The 24,998-nt window shown below is 37.6% G+C and overlaps 1 protein-coding gene across 2 annotated transcripts; it reads right to left on the bottom strand.

Moving 5' to 3' along the window:
- Positions 1-201: 201 nt before the first annotated feature.
- On the bottom strand, positions 202-2,970 carry LOC141397874 (uncharacterized). 2 transcript variants are annotated; one of them, XM_073974694.1, is made up of 3 exons: positions 2,759-2,970; positions 1,915-2,697; positions 202-1,779 (listed from the first exon to the last, which is right to left on the bottom strand). In XM_073974694.1, exons 1-3 carry the CDS (start codon positions 2,856-2,858, stop codon positions 422-424), a joined length of 2,241 nt encoding a protein of 746 aa, XP_073830795.1. In that variant the 5' UTR covers positions 2,859-2,970; the 3' UTR covers positions 202-421. The 2 variants fall into 2 exon arrangements, with proteins under 2 accessions (XP_073830795.1, XP_073830794.1); XM_073974693.1 differs by having other exon boundaries at positions 202-2,697; positions 2,759-2,968.
- Between the last annotated feature and the right edge of the window lie 22,028 nt (positions 2,971-24,998).

Genomic DNA, 24,998 nt, shown 5'->3' with positions numbered 1-24,998 from the left:
ATGTGAACGAAGAGGGGGAATAGTACGAAATCAATAAACAATAAAATAAGAAAAAAATCAGGCGAGAAGCGCAATTTTCTACTTACTTTCTTCAGTCTCCCATAATGGCCTGTTATTCAAGACTTCGATGAGTTGATTTTTATTCGCTTGAGAATTTAATTAGCCATACGCCACAACTTTCAACTGAGGTATAAGTCATGATTTTGCATTTTTCGATTTTCATCTTCTTTATTAATGACATTTAATTGCTTTGATATAAACATTATTTATAAATATGTAACTCTTCCATACATGCACAAACAAATATACAAAAATATCTATAAAAAACTTAATTATATTCTAACTACATACATACATACAAACAAATATATCACATATGTATACACTTGGGAGTATTTTTATTAACGACTTAATGATTTTGCTAATAACCTCTGGCATAAGCCGAAGATGTTGCTGAGGCACTTGCATAAGCTCCTGAATGAGCTTTTCCACCTCCACCACATTTGCTGCAGCTACCTGATGGCCCATGGCCACCATCACCTACCGCGCCTCCGGGAAATCCAAAGCCAAGAGCACCACTACCTGATGAGGCAAAACTTGAAGCACTGGCACCACTGAAGGCTCCTGCGCCACCGAAATTTGGTATTAATGCGTCAAGGCCACATAGACCGGATGTACAAGAACCGGGACCACCAATGCCCACTTCACCGCTACCGGGCTTACCGGATCCACCGCCGTAACCACCAGGACGACCAGAACCGCTACCAGCACCTCCTCCACCCCCAGCGCCACCGCCAAAACCGCCTTGACCGCCAGGTCCTCCTGGCCCGCCTTTACCACCACGACCGCCACCTGCACCACCAGCACCACCGCCATAACCACCTTGACCACCAGGACTTCCCGGGCTGCCACCATGATCGCCTGAACCACCGGGACCACCACCGAAGCCGCCAGGTCCTCCAGGACTTCCTGGACCACCGCCAAAACCTGCAGGTCCACTGGGACGACCTCCAGCACCATAACCACCTGGTCCACCAGGTCTTCCTGGACTGCCACCATAGCCTTCATGGCCGCCTAATCCACCAGCACCACCGGCTCCACCTCCGGCACCCCCTCCAGCTCCTCCTCCAGCACCGCCACCATAGCCTCCAGGTCCTCCTGGACTTCCGGGACTACCAGGACCATAGCCTCCATGGCCACCTAATCCACCAGCACCGGCACCTCCGCCAGCACCACCTCCACCGCCAGCTCCTCCTCCAGCACCACCACCGGCACCTCCACCATAACCACCTGGTCGACCAGGACTTCCTGGACTGCCACCATAACCGCCATGGCCGCTTAATCCACCAGCACCACCGGCACCTCCTCCAGCTCCTCCACCAGCACCACCACCATATCCACCAGGTCCTCCTGGACTTCCGGGACTACCAGGACCATAGCCTCCATGGCCACCTAATCCACCAGCACCGGCACCTCCGCCAGCACCACCACCACCGCCAGCTCCTCCTCCAGCACCACCACCGGCACCTCCACCATAACCACCTGGTCCACCAGGACTTCCTGGACTGCCACCATAACCGCCATGGCCGCTTAATCCACCAGCACCACCGGCACCTCCTCCAGCTCCTCCACCAGCACCACCACCATATCCACCAGGTCCTCCTGGACTTCCGGCACTACCAGGACCATATCCTCCATGACCTCCTATTCCACCAGCACCGGCACCTCCGCCAGCACCACCTCCACCGCCAGCTCCTCCTCCAGCACCACCACCGGCACCTCCACCATAACCGCCTGGTCCACCAGGACCTCCGGGTCTTCCGCCATATCCACCTGGTCCTCCGGTTCTACCAGGGCTGCCTGGTGCACCACCATAACCACCACCACCTCCAGCCCCAGCACCACCACCGGCACCTCCACCATAACCACCTGGTCCAATAGGTCCTGGACCACTTGGCCCACTGGAACCTGGGAAATGCACTGGTCCTTTACCACCTGGTCCGTTAGGTCCACCACCATTACACGATGGACCTGAACATGAGGGATTTGGATTTACACCTGGATGCCAATCCGAAGGACTTCCATCTGAATTAATATTTGGATCAGCGCCAGGTTGGTATGGAGGAACATAGGATAAATTTGGATTTTTGATTGGTTTTTGGGATTGACCAGGTCGTATAGGTTTTCCTGGACCACCAGTTAGTATACCAGCTCCCACTGAGGCTCCTGCATAAGTTCCGCCAGCACCGCCAGGTAGGAAAGGATTTCCTTTGCCTCCATTACCGCAACTGCCAGAAGTACAACCGGGACCGGAACCGCCAGCACCACCACCACCAAAGCCTCCACCACCACCAAAGCCTCCACCGCCACCAAAACCACCGCCTTTTCCACCACCACCATGTAATCCACCAGCGGCTCCATGAATTTTGCCAACACCATCCAAAATACCACCAATAACACCGCTAATACCCTGTTTAAGACCATTCAAGTTGATTTCCTTGTGGATGCTAACACCACCACCAGGTAGAAAGGGATTTGCACCACCACCACCTCCCGCTCCTCCTCCTCCACCTCCAGGACATCCACCATTACAACCGCCACCACCACCACCTCCGGATGAATAGCTGCTAGCAATTGCTGAGGCAGAAGCTGAAGCTCCACTATAACCTCCACCGCCACCATAGCCACCGGCGGATACTGAAACGAAATGATAATTTAGAAAAAAAAACCTCCATTTGAAAGGAGTCTGCAAACTTACCCATTTGCCTGGATCCAATGATCATCAAAAGTGTTGCTGTTTTCAGCCATGTTTTGTGTCTTGTGCTGATAGCACGTTGGGCACTATTTGCTTGTGCCATGTTCGAATTACAATTGCATTAGGCCACAAACCTGCAATTCTAATTTATAGTCAGAGATTCTAGACAATCGGTTTTTAGTCAGTAACGACGTTAATTACCCCTGTCTTAGTAGCAGTGTCGTTGCAAATGAATCGTCGTATTGATTGTTAGCAGTGATATCCCGACTCGGGGCACTCGTCATAACTAGACAAGTTTTGCAACAACGATGGCTCCACCCTTACACCTCTGACGAGTCAGTCATTTGGTGCCGTTTTGCATAGAAATGTGGGAAAACCCTTAAAAAATATTATTTTAAAATAGAAGTTACACTAACGTTGTTGGTTTTTTGTTGTAAAACAATTCAACACGATTCCCATTGAATAACGGCGTCACTGTAGAATAAAAATAATACAACAACACATGTTTTAAATATAGAAAAAAACTGCAGCATCTTCCATTTGCTGCCGCTAAAATTTCAATTTTGTTTTCACCAACACTGAGAATATTGAGTGTTGCAAATCCAAAAATTGCATTAAATGAATCATTAAAATATTTTTAGTTGTGGTTTTTCAGTTGTAACCGTGGATATGTTAATAGCAATGATGACGTCCGGGTCAATTGGGAAATATTGAATTTAATATTTTTACCCACTTTATGACGTTGCGTGCTGTGCTTATATGGGTGGATTTTAATCATTTATAAATTAATTAGTGGTAATAAAAATCCGAACGAAACTTAGTTCATTGTCCAATTGGGTGATTAATAAATAATATTTTGTCTTAATTCTATTATTTATATTAATAACATGTAATGGGATTATCCAATTGTTTGGGATTTTCTAGTCGCACTTATAGAAGATTTACTTCACCCAGCAAAAATTCGGATCCCTTGGTCACTATGCAACCCATTACAAAGTAATGTAAACAAAAATAACTACTTATATTGCTCCTTACTAAGTTATGAGTACGGTGGCACAGAGCGTGTCTGTCCGACTACAAATCCTAGGGTTGTGTGTCCAACGCTAACCGTCGTCACGCAAGCTTTTTGTTGACAAAATAAAGAACAGATGGTGGTGCACATGTTAGCGTTTAAACAACTCATGGCCGAGTGTGTAGTATGTTCGGCTACAAATCAAAAGTTCGTATGATCAAATCCAGCAAAAAGCGAAAAAAATAAAATAAAAATATGAAGTGAATAACTAGTTATTCTAGTGGTCATAGAATAACTAGCAATTCATTGCGAAATGTCTTTGTTAAAATAATGGGTAAGTAGGGGGTTTTGTAAGTAGTTACGACTACCAAAAAGTACTTTAACAAGTAAAAAAGTATCAGTCGGCTTTGTCGACAGAGGTACACCCTCAGACTATGTGAATTGAAACTTTCATCTACGGACAGATCGAATGAATTTAGAGTCTTTTCAGAATTTTGTGGCCCTGTTTGGACATTTAAACGTGCCGACAAAAATGTGGATAAGTATTAAAGTTCAAAAGTGTAACGGAGGAGGTAATTAGAGGAATGGATCGACATAGTCCATTATGGAAGTGGATCTTATTTTTTGAGTCGTATCTTTTCGACAGATATCGCGCCTACTAGTCATTTCAGTGGGTCATCATATAACATTTGGACCAGTATGCCAGAAAACATGGACTTGTCCACGGATAACATAATATCACTGTAATCAGGACCACAACGAACAGCAAGGGTATACATTTCCAAAGAATCATCGAACAGACCCTAAACTGCACTTAGACACAAATGTTGAACTTTTGTGGGGGAGGTACGATAAATGAATTTGGACAAAATAATAGGAGCTCCAAAGTTTGGACCAAATTGGTTGCCCCGTTCAAGAGATATCGTTCACACCATTGTAGTGACATTTTTTTAAATATTAGGGGGAAGTACAGGAAGATGTGGACCGATATTGCCTATTTTGAACTGAAACTAAGTTTGGACAGAATTTGACGAAGGCTAAATTTTGGACCAAATCGGTTGATTAGCTCTAGAGTTATCGTGCTCTGCATTGGGGTTTGTTTACACCTTTCGGGCTGTTTTCTCAAGAAGTATAGACTTGGCCCTGAAAAAAAACTTTTACCGTCGCAATTGAGCCAGCAAATGCAAGTTGCTTCAACAAAAATCAAAGTGATTCGAGAGCAGGTCTTAAAGTGAACTAATCCGAAATTTTGTGTGGTAGGTACCCGAAGGAATAGACAAATATAGTCCATATTCGAACCTGATTTATATCTGGTAGATATATTAGGATGTGTAAAGTATGGACCAAATAGGTCTTCAAGAGTTATCGTGGGCACAAATTTTCCGAACATTTTTGAACTTTTGTGGGGGAGGTACTTGAAGGAGTGGACCGTTATGGCTTATCTTCGAACTTAAACTAAGTTTGGACAAAATATTACGAAGGCCAAATTTGGGCCGAATCGGCAGACCCGTTCGAGAGTTATATTGCGCTCTAACCACTACACACGGTGACATAAGGGTTTCATTTTGCACCTTTCAGGCTATTCTCTCAGGAAGTATGGACTTGCCTTTGATGAAACTTGTACCGTCGTATGGGGGGCAGTGAATACAAGTTGTTACAACAAAAATCAAAGCGATTCGAGAACAGGTCCTAAACTGAACTTTTCGGAAATTTTGTGTGGGAGGTACCTGAAGGAGTGAACCGACTGAGTCTATATTGGAACCTCATCTAAGTCAGGTAGACATTTTACGATGTGCAAAGTATGGACCAAATCGGTAACTTCCTTAGAGAGTTATAGTGCGCACAAATTTCCGAACATTTTCGAACTTTTGTGTGGGATGTACAGAAGGGAGTGGACCGATTCGAACTTAAACTAAGTGTGGACAAAATATTACGAAAGCCAAATTTTGGACCGAATCGGTTGATCCGTTCGAGAGTTATCGTGCGCTCCAGCCAACCAGACAGACGGACGGACATGACTAAATCAACTCCAAATTGTCTGAAACGGATTTCGTCCAAACATACTTGGGGTCTAAAACCATTATTTCGATGAAGCACATTGTTCCGGTATGAAAGTGTATATACCCTCGTTAGTATAAATGCTGAATGTATAAAAAGTCATTATTTACGAGGGGAACAAAAAAGTTTCTGGCAGTGTTGCCACCCGCCATTTGACATTTTTTTGGAAAGTTTCACAGTTTTTAGGCTAAACAAACAAACGTATGTCAAACTGTACTGAGTCAGTTTGACATACGTTTGTTTGTTGTTTACTTGATTGAGACACCTCCAAAACATGGTTTTTGAACGCTTTTACGCTCTGTTATTTTTCGGGTTCATACGCACGCATAGTTTCATGATTCGTCAGCAGGATCCATTCTATAAAAGTCTTTTGAAGCAGCGCGATCGAATTTTTTTAGAAATTTCTGGCACAGATCCAACAAGAAAACCCCCATTTTTGCCGCCAAGTGTTTATGCAATATAAGATGTTAGTTGGTGGAATAAATGGCCAAGGATGCCTCCATCTCACGGTATATAACATGGCGATCTTGTATTATTCGTCACGCACGACCTATTTTTTTCTTGCACAGCGGCCGTTTTTGGGCGACCCTCACGCCCTTCGATATTTAGCGAGTGTCGGCCTCGATTGAATTCATTAAACTAGTTTTTCATAGTGCTATATGATGGTCCTTTATCGACATACAAAGATTTATATTGATCGATGCACGTGATTAGCCACGAAGAAAGTTGTGAAAAATGATCGGACGAAAATGTTCACAAGTAAATTCCATTTTTTTGCAAAGTGATTGTTTCAAGTTGCTGTAAACAACACGTGATCGTATGTCAAACTGTCTTGAGTAAGTCAAACATTCAAAAAAAAATGTCAAATGGCGTCTGGCAACTCTGCGTATTGTCTAGGCCAAAAACTTTTTTAGTTTTCCTCGTGTTAAGGATTTTTTTGCTGGGCAGTAGTGGGTTCTCTAAATCATTTCTTGGTTACCGAGAAAAATCAGTCAACTAAAAATTCTTATAACTTCTATAACACTGTGAACACAAATTTTGGGGAAGAGATAATTCCTCTTGGGGATGAAAGCCCTTGGTGAGTATGTTAAGAACCCCGAAGGACAGATCCGCCGTGAGTCGAACTTCTGCATTATGGCGTGATGAAGTTTTTCCTAGAGACCGAGTAAGCCATCAGGAATTAACGTTTTATCTTTGTTGACTTTTGCTTTAGCTTATTTTTGAGATGACATGTCTTCAGTCAAATCCAATGAGGATTATTTTCGTAGAGCACTTCGACATTCTAACTCGCTTCCTTCAATGTCCTTTTCGTCCTTTATTTTAAGAGCCGCTATAAAAGTACCACAACATGACCTTTTTCAGCTTCGAAAGGTTCTGCAAAAATGTCGCTCAGACAATTTTAGGTACGCCTCTCATTGACAACTAATCGGTTTTGTCGCGTTTTCATAGTAATTTTTGACATTTACCCCTGTTTGCTCAGAAAAAAAATTGTGTTTTTGTATGTTCTGTAACGAATGTACAAAAACAAAATATAGTCTTTTTCTGAACAAAAACAGGGTAAATGCACAAAACTACCACGAAAACGCGACAAAATCGATTAGTTGTTAATGAGAGCCGTACCTAAAATTTTCTGAGCGACATTTTTGCAGAACATTTCGAAGCTGAAAAACGTCATCTTGTGGTACTTTTATAGCGGCTCTTAAAATAAAGGACGAAAATGACATTGAAGAAAGCGAGATAGAAGGTCGAAGTGTTCTACGAAAATAATCCTCATTGGATTTGACTGAAGACATGTCATCTCAAAAATAAGCTAAGGTAACAGTGAACAAAGATATAACGCTAATCCCTGATGGCTTACAGGGTCTCTAGCAAAAACTTCATCACGCCCTAACGCGGAAGTTAGACTCACGGTGGATCTGTCCTTTGGGGTTCTTAATATACTCGCCAAGGGCTTTCATCTCCAAAAGGAATTATCTCTTCTTCAGACTTTCATCTCCATTTTGTTGCACAGTATAATTAACGAAATGTGTGGGTATGTTAGCAACCAAAAATAAAGTTGTCGCTATGTCCTGCCAATTGCATCAGTGCTGTCCACTTTTATTACTAACTAGCAGTCCCGCGTCCGCTTTTGTTTTTAATGTCAATTTTTATGCCTCGTATACTTTACAATTCAAAAATAGGTATTTTCTATCTCAATTGAGGATTTTTATTTCCTAACTAGATGTTATCGGTAATCTTTCCTTTCTTTAACAGACTTTGTCGGATTTTTCAGCCCAATGATGCTGTTTAGGATTGATAATCGTCCCTATCTTTATCGTAACGCAATCATTTTTATTTTAGTTTTAAAGAAATTGTTAAAGTGGTTTTTTCAGCATCGGCCATTTTAGAAGTTAAACCGAATTTTGACAAAATATGAGGAGATCCAATTTTGGACCAACTTGGTTGCCTCGTTCAAGAGATATCGGGCATATCATTTTATTAACATTTTTAAATATTTGGGGGAAGTACTAGTAGTTGTGCCCATCTTCGGAATGAAACTAGATTTGGACAATATATGACGAAGACCAAATTTTAGACCAAATCGGTTGATCAGTTCGAGAGTTATCGGTCTCTCCAGCCACTACGTATGGTGGTGCCATGGACTGTTTTCTCAAGAAGTATGGCCTTGCCCATGAAAAAACTTTTACCATTGTAATTAAGGCAGCGAATGCAAGATGCTTCACAAAAATTAAAGTGATTCGAGAGCAGGTCTTAAAGTGAACCTAACCGAAATTTTGTGTGGGAGGTACCCGAAGGAGTGGACAAATATAGTCCATATTCGAACCTGATCTATATTTGGTAGATATATTAGGATGTGGAAAGTGTGAACCAAATCGGTCACTCCATTCCAGAGTTATCGTGCGCAAAATTTTTCCGAACATTTTTGAACTTTTGTATGGGAGGTACCTGAAGGAGTGGACCGATATGGCTCATTTTCGAACTTAAAGTATGTTTGGACAAAATATTACAAGGGCAAAATTTTAGACCGAATCGGCAGATTCATTCGACAGTTAACTGGCGCTCCAACAACTACACACGGTGCCATAGGAGTTTTTTTGTAACTTTCGGGCTTTTTTCTCAGGAAGAATGGTCTTGCCCCTGATAAAACTTTAACCATCTTAGTGGGGGCAGTCAGTACCAGTTGTTACAGCAAAAATCAAAGCTATTCAAGAGCTGGTCCTAAACTGAACTTTTCCGAAATTTTGTGCGGCAAGTACCCTAATGAGTGGACCTATTGATTCCATATTGCAACCTTATCTATTCCTGGTAAAAACTTTACGATGTCCAAAGTATGGACCAAATCGGTCACACCCTTCAAGAGTTATCGTGCGCACAAATTTTCCGAACATTTTCGAACTTTTGTGGGGGAGGTACCGACAGGAGTGGCCCGATATAACCCATCTTCGAACTTAAACTAAGTTTGGGCAAAATATTACGAAAACCAAATTTTGGACCGAATCGGTTGATCCGTTCGAGAGTTATTATGCGATCCAGCCAGACAGACAGACGGACGGACATTGCTAAATAAACTCCAAATTGTCTGAAACACATTTCGTCCAAACATACTTGGGGTCTAAAACCATTATTTCGATGAGGCACATTTTGCCTCGTTAGCATAAATGCTGAGGGTATAAGAACAACCCAGCAAAAATCCTCATTACAAACCTCCTTTCCCACCCATTATTTTAACAAGGGCATGTCGCGCGATATATCTGGTTATTTTGTACCCACTGAAATAAGTAGTCACAATCTACTCAGTATCTACTTATTTCAGTGGTTACAACCTACTTTGTTCAGTGGTTACAAAATAACCAGATATTTCGCGCGACATGCCCTTGTTAAAATAATGGGTGGGAAAGGAGGTTTGTAATGAGGATTTTTGCTGGGAAGTAAGAAAGTATCACCGAAAAAAATGGCGCTGTCGTAACCGGGCTCCCAATAATACCTTTTTGTTAAAAATTTAAAAATTAAAGATGCGAGACGAGCAAATTTCTGTGGGAAGTACACGAAGACCGAGACCGATATTTTAATCTAATACATGACTATAAGAAATAATATGATGTTCAAATTTTGGACCATTCAGAAACTCCCTGCGAGAGTTATCTTGTGGATTTGTCATTTTAGTCCAAGAAACCATTTATACCATTATCTCAGGAAGTGTGGACTTGAGCCCGAAAAAATTGTACCGTCGTAAATTGTTGTTCTAGCGGCCCATTTCCAACGGTACAATTTGTTTCCGGATTAAGTCATTACTTCCTGAGATAATGTGCCAAAAGTCCTGCAGGACAACTATAAAACTTTTTCAAAAATGTATTTCAAACTTAGTTAATGTAATTTAATATTTCAAGTTCTTTATGAATCAGAAGTTTGGTTACATGTGTGTGGAAATTGGAATTAATGACAAAATTTAATTTAAGAATGAAACTCTTAAATTCGGTATAATATGTGAAGAATATTTAACTGAAATAAGATTTGTTTAAACGTATAAATAATTATTAGACAGCGGAATTTTATGCAACCCCTATTTTTGGTCCGATTCGTGTCAAATTTTGGGACTGGGCATATTTTTGGCTTCTGATTAAATTGCAATCGAAACATGTGACATATGCAAAATTATGCAACAAATATTTCAATAATAGTTACAAAAATGTTTGTATGTACAACTTTTCTGTTTAAAATTATTTTCAGACAAGTCAATAAAATAGAGAAATGTATAACCGCAGCCTCAACATTCAAAATACCGAAAATCGAGAGGTATCGTTCTATGGGGGTTATATGAAGACCTGAACCTAAACCGAAAAATTTTAGGTGGAAAGTTTTTTTACTCCAAAGGAAGACTTAATACCAAATTTCAGCCATTTCGGAGGGATATTGAGGGCATAACCTTCAAAATACTAGAAATCCGGAGGTACCGTTCTATGGGGGCCATATGAAGGCGTGGACCTATACTGACAAATTTCAGGTTGAACGTTTTATACCTCCAAGGAAGGCTTAATACAAAATTCCAGCCATTTCGGAGGGTTATTGAGGCCGCAACCTTAAAAATACCAGAAATCTGGATTTATCGTTCTGTGGGGCTATATGCAGATGTGGACTTATATCGAAAAATTTCAGGTGGAAAGTTGTATACCCACAACGAAGACAAAATACCAAATTTCAGTCATTTCGGTGGGATATTGAGGCCACAACCTTCAAAATACCAAAAATCGGGAGGTACGATTTTATGGGGGCTATATGAGGACGTGGACCTATACCGACAAATTTCATTTGGAAAGTTTTATACCTCCAGGGAAGGCTTAATACAAAATTTCAGCCATTTCGGAGGGTTATTGAGGCCGCAACCTTAAAAATACCAGAAATCTGGATTTATCGTTCTGTGGGGCTATATGCAGATGTGGACCTATATCGAAAAATTTCAGGTGGAAAGTTTTATACCCTCAACGAAGACAAACTGCCAAATTTCAGTCATTTCGGTGGGATATTGAGGCCACAACCTTCAAAATACCGAAAATCGGGAGGTACCATTCTATAGGGACTATATGAAGACGTGGACCTATACCGATAAGTTTCAGGTGGAACGTTTTATACCACTAACGAAGACTTAATACCAAATTTCAGCCATTTCAGAGGGATATTGAGGGCACAACCTTCAAAATACCAGAAATCTGGAGGTACCGTTCTATGGGGGCTACGTGAAGACGTGGACCTATACCGACAAATTTCAGTTGTAAAGTTGCATACCCCTAACGAAGACTTAATACCAATATTCAATCATTTTGGTGCGATATTGAGGCTACAACTTTCAAAATACCGAATATCGGTAGGTACCGTTCTATGGGGGCTACGTGAAGACGTGGACGTATGCGGACAGATTTCAGTTGTAAAGTTGCATACGTCTAACGAGGATTTACTACCAAATTTCAGCCATTTCGGTGGGATATTTAGACCACAAATATTTTTGCATATGGTTTTGCATATGCTCATTTTATGCAGATATGTCAAAATATGCACGATATGAAAAATATGCAAAAATTTCTGGGCCTAATTCGTTTTATTTTGTAATAAAACGAGTTTCTGTTTAATCAGATTTTCTCTACGACCATCCTAACCATATATGCATTTGCATAGGATTCCGCTGTCTAGTTATCGTGTTCGGGTTTTTGTCAGTGACCGAGGGTATATCTCCGTCAGCACAGCTGACTGATACTTTCTTACTTGTATAATCTACAATTGTTACTTTAGCCGTTTTTGTTAAGTCTTGCCGTTTTTAAGAAAAATCCAAACAACTGACCCCGAATAACTTTTTTTCGATTGATAGGGACTTTTAGGACATAGCTTCTAATAGCAAACCCTAGCTATCCACCAAAAATTCAGCTTTGTGGGAATTTTTGCTATTTTCATCTTATACGCATGTCTATTTTGACCGGATAAATACCACAGCTACAACATATTCAAAGTTAGAGACTTTGAAAAACGACCATAAAATTTTAACTTTTGAAAATTTTCTTCAAGTGTAAAAATAAAATATTTTACAATGATATTGATTTACTTGTCTATAATAGATACTCATTAGAACGTTAAGACATTAATCAAAAACAATCATCGAAATAAAATATCACGATGAACAAATGAGGTGCAAATAATATTTGAAACACTTCATACTGATGTAATAATGAATGAACGAACAAAAAATAATAATACTGCTGATTAACATATTAATTTTCCAAACGGAAGTAAGTCGTCGAATACGCCCTCTCTGTTCAATGAACATGCAGCCAATTATGGGAAATATCTTTATAAAAAAATTAAATTGTTATTATTGCAAGATACATCAGTGAATGAATGTTTGTCCCCTTTGGTCATAATTATTGCCAATTACACGTGGCAAACTGTAGTTAATGCTGCAATAAACATTAAATGAATATCTTAATGACTTGCTCTTAATCATGAAGTATAGATATTTTTTGAGTTTTTTTGTATTTTTTCTAATTTATAATAATATGAACGACAAAAGTTTTAACAACATTACCGGCGTACATCCTGGACATGAAAGGACATAACTTCGAAAAAAGCTTTTCAAAGTACATAATTCTACAATAGACACATCACCTGGAAATATTTCCACAGCGGCTATAACAATTCTTTAATTTAGATTTACATACAAGAATTCATTTGGTATGGCAAACCTTTCAAGAGCCTAGCATTGCACAGCACTTTTATAAGAATTACATTTATGTTTATTTGTGAGGGGTCCTACTGTAATTAGCTCCTTTAATATAGTCATTACCAATTTGTTTAAATACCAATAAACTTAAATTGTTATCTTATTAAGTTGTTACGAATATTTCAATAAAAGTTATTTAATCATTGGTGTTGTGGTAAATAAACACGAATTAGATGGAACTTAGGGTCGTCATGGCGTCTATTAGCCGGATTAATTAGAAATTATTTAAATATAAATATTCACCACAAACACGACAGTGTTGACATGAATTTCCCACTGACTATCGGCAAGGATTTCAAAGTAATAACAAGAGATATTCGTGAACAGATTTGTCAAATGAATTTTATTAAAATTCTAGAAATTTTGTTTTTTTTTAATCGGTTACGTTTATTCATCGGTTACGTTTATTCTTGAGCTTTGGTGGTCATAAAATTGGGGAAAGTTCTTTGTTTCAATACAAAGAATTGAGAGAACTGATGAGTCCAAGTGGCGTTGGACGAAACTAGTATTATTTGCCTTTCCCGAAATTAAATCAATTTTGACTACATTCCACTTTAAATAAAACTTGTTGTTTTAAAAATTTAAAAACAACAAAACCCGAGATTGTGCTGGAATTATTTTACAACAATAAAAAAGTCTGGCTTAATCCCATTGTTGTTGCTTTAATATTTTAAAACAACGAATTTGTTAGTGGAACATCAATCGCCGACTCGAGCGGCCAAAGAAACAAACTCAATGAGAAGGTTTTCTTTGGAAGTTTTAATCCTTTAAATTTTTAAAATTAAATTTTATATTTTTTTTAATTTTTTTTTTTAATTTTAAAATTTAAGTTTAAATTACCAAATTTTGAACTTTATTTTTTTAAAATTTGTTAATTAATTTTCAATTTTTATTTTTGATATGTTTGGAACATTGGTGACGTTTTTTATTAGGATAGCTTTTACAATCAACGACACATAACAGTGGAAGAAGGTTTGCTTTGGAGAATATCCACAAACAAGAAACAAGGGAACTGATGAGATCCTGTGGCGAGGATCGAAACTAGTCTTCTCTGCCTAACCCCTTGGCGAACAAATTTTTTGTTTTAGTTGTTTTAAATATTAAAACAACAACAATGGGATTGAACCAGACTATTTTGTAAAATCAAAATTTAAAATGTATGTTTATATTAAATTTTAAGTTTTAATTGCCAAAATTTAAATTTTTAATTTTAAGTTTAATTTTAAATTCTAAATTTTACGTTTTATGTTTTGTTTTAAAATTTAAATTTTAAAATATAATTTTATGTTTTTTATGCTTTAAATAATTATTTTAAATTTTTATTTTTTAATTTTAATATTTTTAATAATTTTCAATTTTTAATTACTAATTTAAAATTTTTTATTTAAAAATTTTTCATTTTTATTTTGTGCTTCTAAATTTTTAATTTTAAATTTTTATTTTTAATTTCAAATTGTAAGTTTTTAATATTATATTTTTAAACTTTTATTTTTTAATTTCATATTTTCAGTTTTAAATATTATATTTTACAATTTAAATTTTCGAAAATTTTATAATTTCGTTGGCGAAAAAATCACATTAATAGAAAAGGAATGTACATATTTTGAGCATTGAAAATTTATAAAGTAAAATATGAAAAATGTTTTTAAATTACCAAATTCCATTACTAACCTGCCTAATACTAATGGTAGAAAATGAATACTTTTTCGTACACTTATTGCGGGTTTCTGTAAGATTGGAATTTAAATTCGTTCGTATTAATACCAAGCACATCAACGGTGACATTCATTCCAAATTTCAGAATCCAAATTTGCAAATTTATAGTACCTATTTTCAAAATCAACCTCCTTATCTTAACCCTACGCACCAGCAGGGACCCTAATATCAGAATTCCAGCTTTATCCTTTCATCCAAGTTGTACCGAATTTAGTACCATTTTTTACATTCCGTACGCTTATGGTACTTATAGCTACAAAACGACCTCATTATCTCAATATCACTCACCAATAGTTACCATGTTACCACATTTTGGGAATTCCAGACATATTTCATTCCAGCACATTTTGGTACACTTATAGTTCCAATTTTCTCCTCACATCACCTGTGACCATAATGCAAAATTACAGGATCCCAATTCTATCCCTTCATCTAATACCAAAATTACTCCAAATGTAGTACCATTTAGCATGCATTTAGTATGCATTTACACAATTCACAAATCCAGAAAGACCCAATACCAAATGTTGTACAATTTATTACTTTTGTACCTTTATGTTACACATTTTATAACCTCCATATCTCAACCCCACACATTAACGTTGTATTGGGTGTACCATTTCGTACCTTTTGTAATATTATAGTACTTATTTCAAAAACTTTCCCTGCAACCAATACAAAATATAGTACCATTTAGCACCTTTCGGACACATAAGTACGAATTTCCAAAATGACCAGCTCTATCCATTCATCCAAATTCAAATTGCACCAAATTTAGTACTATTTAGTACACATAAGTACGAATTTTCAAAACTACTTCCATATCCCAATTCTACACTCCAACAGTAATCTTAATCCCAAATTTCAGGATTTCAGCTCTATCCTTTCTTCCAAATCCAAATTGTACCAAAATTTTTACAATTTCGCACTCATAAGTGCGAATTTTTAAAACTACCTCTATGTCTCAATCTTACACTCCAACAGCAATCTTTATTCCAAATTTCAGGATTCCAGCATTATCCGTTCAACCAAATCCAAATTTTACCAAATTTAGTACCATTTAGAACTTTTCGTACCCATAATTACGAATTTCTGAAACTACCTCCATATCTCAAACCTACACTCCAACACCTGTACGAAATTCCAAAACTAACTCCATACATTTATCCTACACTCCAACGGTTACCATAATTCCCAATTTCAAGGTTCCAGCCGAATTGTACCAAATTTAGTACCATATACTACACATTAGTACGAATTTCTAAACCTACCCCCACATGTCGATCCTGTAGAGTAATAAGATTCAAAATTTTAAGATTCCAGCTTTAACCGTTGATCCAAATCAAATTTGCACCAACCTTAGTACCATTTAGTAATTTTCGTATACAGATGTATGTACGAATTTCCAAAACTACCTTCAAAAACTACAACTACATCTGTCCTACACTCCAAAAACAATCTTTGTTCCAAATTTTAGGTTTCCCGTCTGTCTGTCTGGCTGGAGCGCACGATAACTCTCGAACGGATGAACCGATGAGGTTCAAATTTTGGCTTTCGTAATATTTTGCCCAAACTTAGTTTAAGTTCGAAGATGTCCGGTCCACTCCTTTCAGTACCTCCCCCACAAAAGTTCGAAAATGTTCGGAAAATCGTGAAATGTGTCAATATGGACTTAATCGGTCCACTCCTTCGGGTACCTCCCACACAAAATTTCGAAAAAAAGTTCAGTTTAGGGCCATCTGTCGAATCGCTTTGATTTTTGTTTCAGCAACTTGTATTCACTGCCCCCTATACGACGGTACAAGTTTCATCAGGGGTAAGTCCATACTTCCTGAGAAAATACCTTGAAAGTTGCAAAAAACCCCAATGACATCGTGTGAGGTGGGATAACTCTCGAACGGGTCTGCCGATTCAGTCCAAAATTTGGTCTTAGTAATATTTTGTCCAAACATAGTTTAAGGTCGAAGATAAGCCGTATCGGTCCACTCCTTCAGGTACCTCCCCCACAAAAGTTCAAAAATGTTCCGAAAAATTGTTCGTACGGTAACTCTTGAAGGGTGTGGCCGAATTGGTCCATGCTTTACACATCCTAATATATCTACCGGATATAGATCAGGTTCAAATATGGACTATATTTGTCCACTCCATCCGGTACCTCCCACACAAAATTTCGGATAAGTTCACTTTAAGACCTAAAATCGAATCACTTTGATTTTTGTTGAAGCAACTTGCACTCGCTGTAGTGGCACTTCCATAATGGTCAATGTCGATCCATTCCTTTAAGTATCTCCTCCGCAAAACTGTTGCTCTTTAATCCTAATCAACATTTTTGTCGGTTCATACATACAAAATTTTTAAAACCCCCTAAATGCATACTTTTTTTTTGGGAAAAAATTGCTTCAATATACACAGGCTGAGGGTATATCTCTTTCAGCAAAGCTGACTGATACTTTTTTACTTGTTTTGACAGTTTCTCGTGAAAATTGTATATGCACCAACTGTCAGGGTCCATTGTACTACTCTGTTTTCTGAATTTCTAAAAATTGTATAGACATTTTTTATTAACAATCAAATCGATTTTCATTTATTTTTAAGTATCTCAAAATTTAAAGGATAAAATTATTTTTTTTCGAAATAACCTTGTACTAAAGGTTTTCTAATTACATAAAAATTTGTACACATTATTCCCATAGAATGTGCTGGAAATCACATTTTTTATAATACTTTTTTGTGGATTTTTTTCCAAGTCCTAAAAATTGAAGTTAAGTTTTACTAACTTCGCCATCCTTCCAAATTTTATGAAGAATGTTCGAAATAGTGTCAAGTTTACAAAAAAATTGGTTCCAGCTACATATATTTGCATTTCCGTGTGTGACATTAAAAATACTGACGATGTCTCTGGTCGTTTCAGTGAATGTGCCGTTTTACTGTATTCTCAGTTTCTTCTTTGTTTTGTGTTTTAATTGTTTGTTTTGGTTTTTTCTTTAAAGATTTAAGCTCTGTTCCAGAACTAAAAAGTTTTTACAATTTTTACCACTTTTACACATTTTGCGTTCCCGAACACAAAATTTATATGAAAATCGTTTACGACTTTTACAACTTTTACGACTTTTAACACTTTATAAAGTACGGGAACATGCCATTAGACATTTTTGTTTTGGGATCTACTTATGAGGTTATTTTTATTATTTTTGATAAATGCATGTAATATGAAAAACAAGTAAGTTAGAGACGTTTTTTGACCACTAAGAACTCCAAATAGCAAATTACAACCAATTCGAATCGAAAATGTAACTGAAATAGGGAGGTACCGTAATATGAGGGCTATACCAAAACCTGGACCTAAGACTACAATTTTTGGCGCAGAAGGTTTTTGATCATTGAGAACTCCAAATGGCAAACTACAACCAATTCTGGCCGAAAATGGTGATAAAATCTTAAAAATACCTGAAATCGGGAGGTATCGTAATATGAGAGCTATACCGAAACCTGGACCTAAGACAACAATTTTTGGCGCAGAAGGTTTTTGACCATTGGGAACCCCAAATACCAAAGTACAGCCAATTAGGGCCGAAAATGTAGATAAAAGCTTCAAAATACCTGAAATCGGGTGGTACTTCTACATGGGGGCTATAGGAAAAACTGGACCCATATTGATGATTTTATGGCTAACGTATTTATACCCTACACCACTATGTGGGGAGGGTATTATAAGTTGGTTTTGGCCAAAAAGTTTGTAACGCATCGAAATAATGGTCGTAGACCCATACTTATATATATCAAAATGAATGTCTCGACGAGCTGAGTCGATCTGGCTATGTGTGTCCGTCCGTCCGTCCGTCTGTCCGTCTGTCCGTCTGTCCATCTAAACCTTGTAATCACGCTACAGGTCGCAATTTTGATCGGATCGTCACGAAATTTTGGGTGTTGATGGGGGTCCCAGAGGGGAAGAAGCCTATTGATTTTGGTGATGGTCGGATAATATTTAGGGGTCGGAATGGGCAAAAAACTTATGTGGATAAAAAGACAACGTTTTTTTCCAAAGCGAGTATCTCAGCTTCTGTATGGGGTATACCAAAAGCAAAACCTGACAATGAAAGTAGAAAATATTACCTTTCTAATGATGTAAAGTAGGTTCTTGTAGGTGATCAAACAACGAAGATATCACAATAGTCGCAAATAAACCCCAAATTTTCATGCTTGCGATTTTAGTTATAATGACGAATATCACAGCTTTGGCTGGGGACTTTCCAAAAGCAAAGCCTGACTATTGAAGTAGAAGATTTCACCTTTACAATGATGCAAACAAGGTTGGCGTAGGTGACCAAATAGCGGAGATATCACAATAGTCGGTAATTCATCCCATTTTTCCATTTTTTTGGAAATCACGCTACAGGACGCAATTTTGATCGGATCGTCACGAAATTTTGAGAGTTAATGGGGATCTCAAAGGGGAAGAAGCCTATTGATTTTGGTGAGGGTCGAATAATATTTAGGGGTCGGAATGGGCAAAAAACTTATTTGGATAAAAAGACAACTTTTTTCCAAAGCTAATATCTCAGCTTCTATAAGAAGTATACCAAAATCAAAACCTGACAATGAAAGTAGAAAATATCACCTTTCTAACGATGTAAAGTAGGTTCCTGTAGGTGATCAAACAACGAAGATATCACAATAGTCGCAAATAAACCCCTAAATTTTCATGTTTGTGATTTTAGTTATAATGACGACTATCACAGCTTTGGCTAAGGACTTTCCAAAAGCAAAGCCTGACTATGAAAGTAGAAGATTCCACCTTAACAATGATGCAAACTAGGTCGGCGTAGGTGACCAAATAGCGGAGATATCGCAATATTCGATAATACATCCCATTTTTCCATTTTTTTGGAAATCACGTTACTGGGCGCAATTTTGATCGGATCGTCACGAAATTTCGAGGGTTAATGAGGGCTCACAGGGCTATTGATTTTGATGATGGTCAGATAATATTTAGGGGTCGGAATGAGCAAAAACTTTATTTGGAGAAAAAGTCAATATATATAAAATATCACCTTTACAACAATGTAACGTAGGTTGTCGTATGTGGTCTAACAACGAAGATATCGCAATAGTCGCTAATAAAACCCAACTTCTTATTTTTGCGATTTTAATAATAATGACGGATATCACACCTTTGGTTGGGGACCTTCTAAAAGCAAAGCCTGACTAAGAAAGTAGAAAATCCCATCTTTGAAATTATGCAAAGTAGGTTGGCGTAGGTAGTCAAATAATAGAGATATCGCAATAGTCGTTAATGCATCCCTTTTTTCCACTTTTTCTGCAATCACACTATAGGTCGGAATTTTGATCGGATCATCACGAAATTTTCTCACAGATATAGAAGCCTATTGATGTTGGTGATGTCGACAGTAGTCAAATATAAAATTAAATATTAATTATTTTGGTTCAGTTCGCCTTAAGTCATTTGCTTTAAGGACCAGATAGGTGAAAACTTTCGTATCTCCATAAAAGAAATGTTTTCGAGTGAAAAGATTATTCACAGAGGTAGTGGTGTAGGGTATCACATAGTCGGCCCCGTACCGACTATAGCCTTTTCTCACTTGTTTTTACTTATTTTTAGCATATACAAAAAAAATCAGATTGATCCGACGATTATAAATATTTTTGTCGCACCTTCCCATACATGTGCGGTGGCACAGCCGCCCCATGTTACCATACATATGTATACTTTTAAACCGTAAGTAAAACATCTTCGAAAGATCAACTTCCGATTTATGTCGTATAAAATTTGAGCAGTACCAGATATATATTGATACTGTCTAGGTCCTGTCATGTTACTAACAAATTATATCCCCACTGAAAATCGGTTTAGTTCCCGCAGAGCTGGAACGCAATTGCAAATGGTCAAACACATACATATGCATGTATATCGAAAAAGTATGATATTCAAAACTGGAAAGAAACAAGTAAGAAAATATTAGTCAGCTGTACCCTCAGCCTTTGATCAAAAACAAAAAAAGGAGCAAACACAAATTTAAACAGCGAGTTTAAACCAAGTTTGGAAAAAAATGTTGAAAAATTTGAGAGTTATTCTTCATACTAGCAGTTTAAGCATGTGCCGGCAGGGTGTCATGGACTTACTCCGGAAAAAAATTGTACCGTTGTAATAGAAATCGTGAAAACAACCTTCTGGAAAAGAAATCAAATAGATCCGAGACGAGTCCTCAAAGTCCACTTTTCCCAAATATTGTGTGGGAGGTACCCGAAGGACTGGACCGACTGGACTGGGTGAAATAATACGATGTGCAAAGTTTGGACCAATCAGAAACTCCCTGCGAGAGTTATCTTCAGGATTTGGCAGGGTTTCTTGGAGTTTTTAGGCCAGTATCTAAGGAAGAATGGACTGCTAAAAAAAAAATTCAAAACTATCTGAGAGAAGCTCCTTAACTTAATTTATGGTGTGTGGTAGGTACACGAATGAGGATTGATATGGTCCACATTCAAACCCGATCTATATCCGGAAGGAGTAATGCGATTTGCAAAGTTTGAACCAAATCGATTGCGTCCTTTGTGGGAGAGGTACCCGAAGGAATAGACCAATATGGGTTAACTTCGAACTTAAACTAAGTTTGGGCAAGGTTTTACGAAGTTGAAAATTCGGTTCGGTTGATCCGTTCGAGAGTTATCGTGCACACTAGCCAGACGGGCGGACAGGGCTAAATCGACTCCAAATTGTCTGAAAGAACTTCGTCCAACAACCTTGGGCATCTGCGTCAGAGATCGTCCTAAATAGTTCAAAACAAAGAAATATTTGCAATTGAACTCGACAACAAAGCCATCGACTTCAGTAATACGACTTCTAACAGACTGCGAGACGAAGTTCGCCGGGTCCCCTAGTATTTTATATTTATATTTTATTTTTTATATTTTACATTTTAAATTTTACATTTATATTTTATATACAGTATAGTCTCGATAATCCGGACACCACATGTTTCGGCGATGTCCGGATTATCGAATTGTCCGGATTACCGAGTAGTATCAAAAACATAAAATTTTGTAAGCTTAAATCATTAATATCGGACGTTTACTATATAATAACCTGATATCTAAGGTAAACGAATTCATATTAAGCAAATATCACGGGTTGCGACCATTTTAAGCAGATTTCCTTGCTACCAAATTTACTTCTTAATTTTACTCATCCAGCGTAATTTAGATGACTTTTCCTGTGTATTTTTGTAGTCTGAAACTTCTCTACAGTTTGTGTACTGGTACATTTATTAATATTTCATTCAAGGATGTAAACATTGTTGTCCATGTACACATACACCGTGTGTAATTTTTTGAGTCATGGTTTATTTACCATATTCTGCCACCGCAGCGTGATAGAAAACCAAAAATAAGAAGATACGTGTCCCGGCGTTTTTCCGTATCCCTTCAACTTTCGCGGTTATGGGCCCCAAAGACCTGAGGCCTTGATGTCAAAAGGGATCATTTTGTCAAGCACATATCTTCTAAACCGCTAAGAGTTTATATTTACTCGTGGAGGAAAAGTTGTAGCTCTCGTCTTAAAGAATAATAATTCAAGGTCAAATCGTCAAAGTCAAATTTCCCTTTTAAATTTTTCGGATTTTAGTCTACAGATATCAAAACGATCAAAATTGAAGCAAACAACCAACTAGAAAAATTAACCTTAGATCTTAGTCAACAACTTTCTAGAGCATACGAACTCTGTTCTTAATGGTCAAAATAACAAATCAAATGCGAGTTTTATTAAACCGTTCAAAATTCAAGAAAACAATTCAACACAATAATGTAGCAAAGATATCAGCAAACAACTTTCGGGAACATACGAAATGTCTACGACCAGTCCTTAAATGTGAAAATAGCCAAAAAATTTTGAAAATATTCGATTTTTACACTTTTTTCTTCGATTTCGGTCGACAGATACCGAACCGCCCAAAAATTAAAATTACAGTCAACTACAAAAATGTACCTAAGATTTCAGTAAACAACTTTCTAGGACATAAAAAAATTCTGGCAACGGTTCTTCATGAATCCCAACGCTTAAAAACCCAGCAAAAAGTTTGCCTCCAAAGAGGCAGTTAAATCATATGTACAAGTGATCTGGAAGTGCATCAAATTATGCATTTTCACTGATGATTTTTACAAGAGCGTGACTACTGAAAGAAGCACTCCATTGCACTGCATTTTAACTGACCCTTTGGCACTGCATTTAAAGTGACCCTCTGGCATAGCATTTTAACTAACCCTTTGGGGTAGAATAGCAGGCAGTCCAAAGCACGCATTCTGCGGAAATTGTGCAAGCTATTACAAAATATCCCAGAACAAAAAAAAAATCCATTTATTATTTGTGTAAAACAAAAATATTAAGAACCTTATTACATTAACACAAATTATGAAAATTCTCCATTGAATTCAATCGCAAACATGCGTGTTTCCTCCGCTCTCCATTTAATCCAACCTGAACTGTTTTTGTTTCATCTGCTAAATGGGTTGTCTTCCCATCACCAGTTAAGTTTTCGACATGTCCTCCAACAGCACTCCATTCGGAAATTTTCTTCTCGTGAGTAACCGGAAAAATGTTCACAAATTAAATATTATTTAGTTTGTATTAACAAATGTTTGGAAATGTTAACACGCTTATCTCATTTTGTAAAATGTATACCGCTGCCTGTAGAGATGTACAAACTGATTTATGTACATGTAGGGATCTCTAACAACTGCTAATAAAATGTAGCGAACGGAGTGCCTTTTTCACGACTCCGTTTGGACTGCATCCGGATGCTGTTAAGTTGTGAGGAATTGGAGTGCCTTTTTCACGACTCCGCTGAACTGCATCCGGATGTTGTTAAAATGTGACAAGTGGATGTGATTCTTTGGATTGCATCGAAATGCAGTTAAAATGTGAGGACTGGAGTGCCTTTTTCACGACTCCGTTTGAACTGCATCAACACATGCCGTGACAGATCTATTCCACATTGCACTACTTCCAATTTATTTTGCTGGGAAGTTTTAGACAGTTCTAGGTAAAATATCGTTGGAATACATTACACATTTCCAAGGGATTTTCTTACTAATCGGAGGAACACTCAACATCGATTTTTAAGGAATCTTGGCTACTCCACACTAGGTTTAAAATACTGTTGCTTATCATAGTCAGCTATCGATGGTTGAAGGATAAAAAAATCATTCGACAGATTCAAATAGTTAATTCTATATTGATTGTATAACTGAGTCAACAGTGGCTAGCCAAAACGACGAGATGTGGACCGAAAACTTTGAAAAGCTTAATTTTTCTTATTTATGCACCAATTGCTATTGCTAAGAAAGAAAACATCAATGAAATAAATAAAAATTGAATGCTTAAGATAGGAAAAAAATTTGATGTGTAATGTATTCCAACGATATTTTACCTAGAACAGTCTAAAACTTTTTAAGCGTTGGGATTCATGAAGAACCGTTGCTAGATTTTTTTATGTTCTAGAAAGTTGTTTACTGAAATCTTTGGTACATTTTTGTAGTTGACTGTATTTTTAATTTTTGTGCGGTTCGGTATCTGTCGACCGAAATCGAAGAAAAAAGTGTAAAAATCGATTATTTTCAAAAGTTTTTGGCTATTTTCACATTTAAGGACTGGTCGTAGACATTTCGTATGTTCCCGAAAGTTGTTTGCTGATATCTTTGCTACATTATTGTGTTGAATTGTTTTCTTGAATTTTGAACGGTTTAGTATCTATGGAGCAGGAACCGAGAAAAGAGGATAAAAATCGCATTTGATTTGCTATTTTGACCATTAAGAACCGTTTCACAGAGTTCGTATGCTCTAGAAAGTTGTTGACTAAGATCTAAGGTTCATTTTTCTAGATGGTTGTTTGCTCCAATTTTGATCGTTTTGATATCTGATATCTTTGACTTTGACGATTTTGACCTTGAAGGTGAGGTTGAATGGATTTTATGTGCTCACAATTATTATTCTTTAAGACGAGAGCTACAACTTTTCCTCCACGAGTAAATATAAACTCTTAGCGGTTTAGAAGATATGTGCTTGACAAAATGATCCCTTTTGACATCAAGGCCTCAGGTCTTTGGGGCCCATAACCGCGAAAGTTGAAGTGATACGGAACAACGCCGGGACACGTATCTTCTTATTTTTGGTTTTCTATCAC

Source organism: Musca autumnalis, unplaced genomic scaffold (assembly GCF_047663935.1).
Source record: "Musca autumnalis isolate F117 unplaced genomic scaffold, ASM4766393v1 scaffold_3, whole genome shotgun sequence".
Classification (NCBI taxonomy): Eukaryota; Metazoa; Arthropoda; class Insecta; order Diptera; family Muscidae; genus Musca; species Musca autumnalis.
Note: the sequence above shows the minus strand (reverse complement) of the source record. Positions and strands in the feature narration are given on the sequence as shown.

Coding starts and splice junctions, on each gene's coding strand:
- LOC141397874 (XM_073974693.1), bottom strand. CDS start 2,858: ATGGCACAAGCAAATAGTGCCCAACGTGCTATCAGCACAAGACACAAA. Junction 2,698..2,758: donor CATTGGATCCAGGCAAATGG/GTAAGTTTGCAG, acceptor ATTTCGTTTCAG/TATCCGCCGGTGGCTATGGT.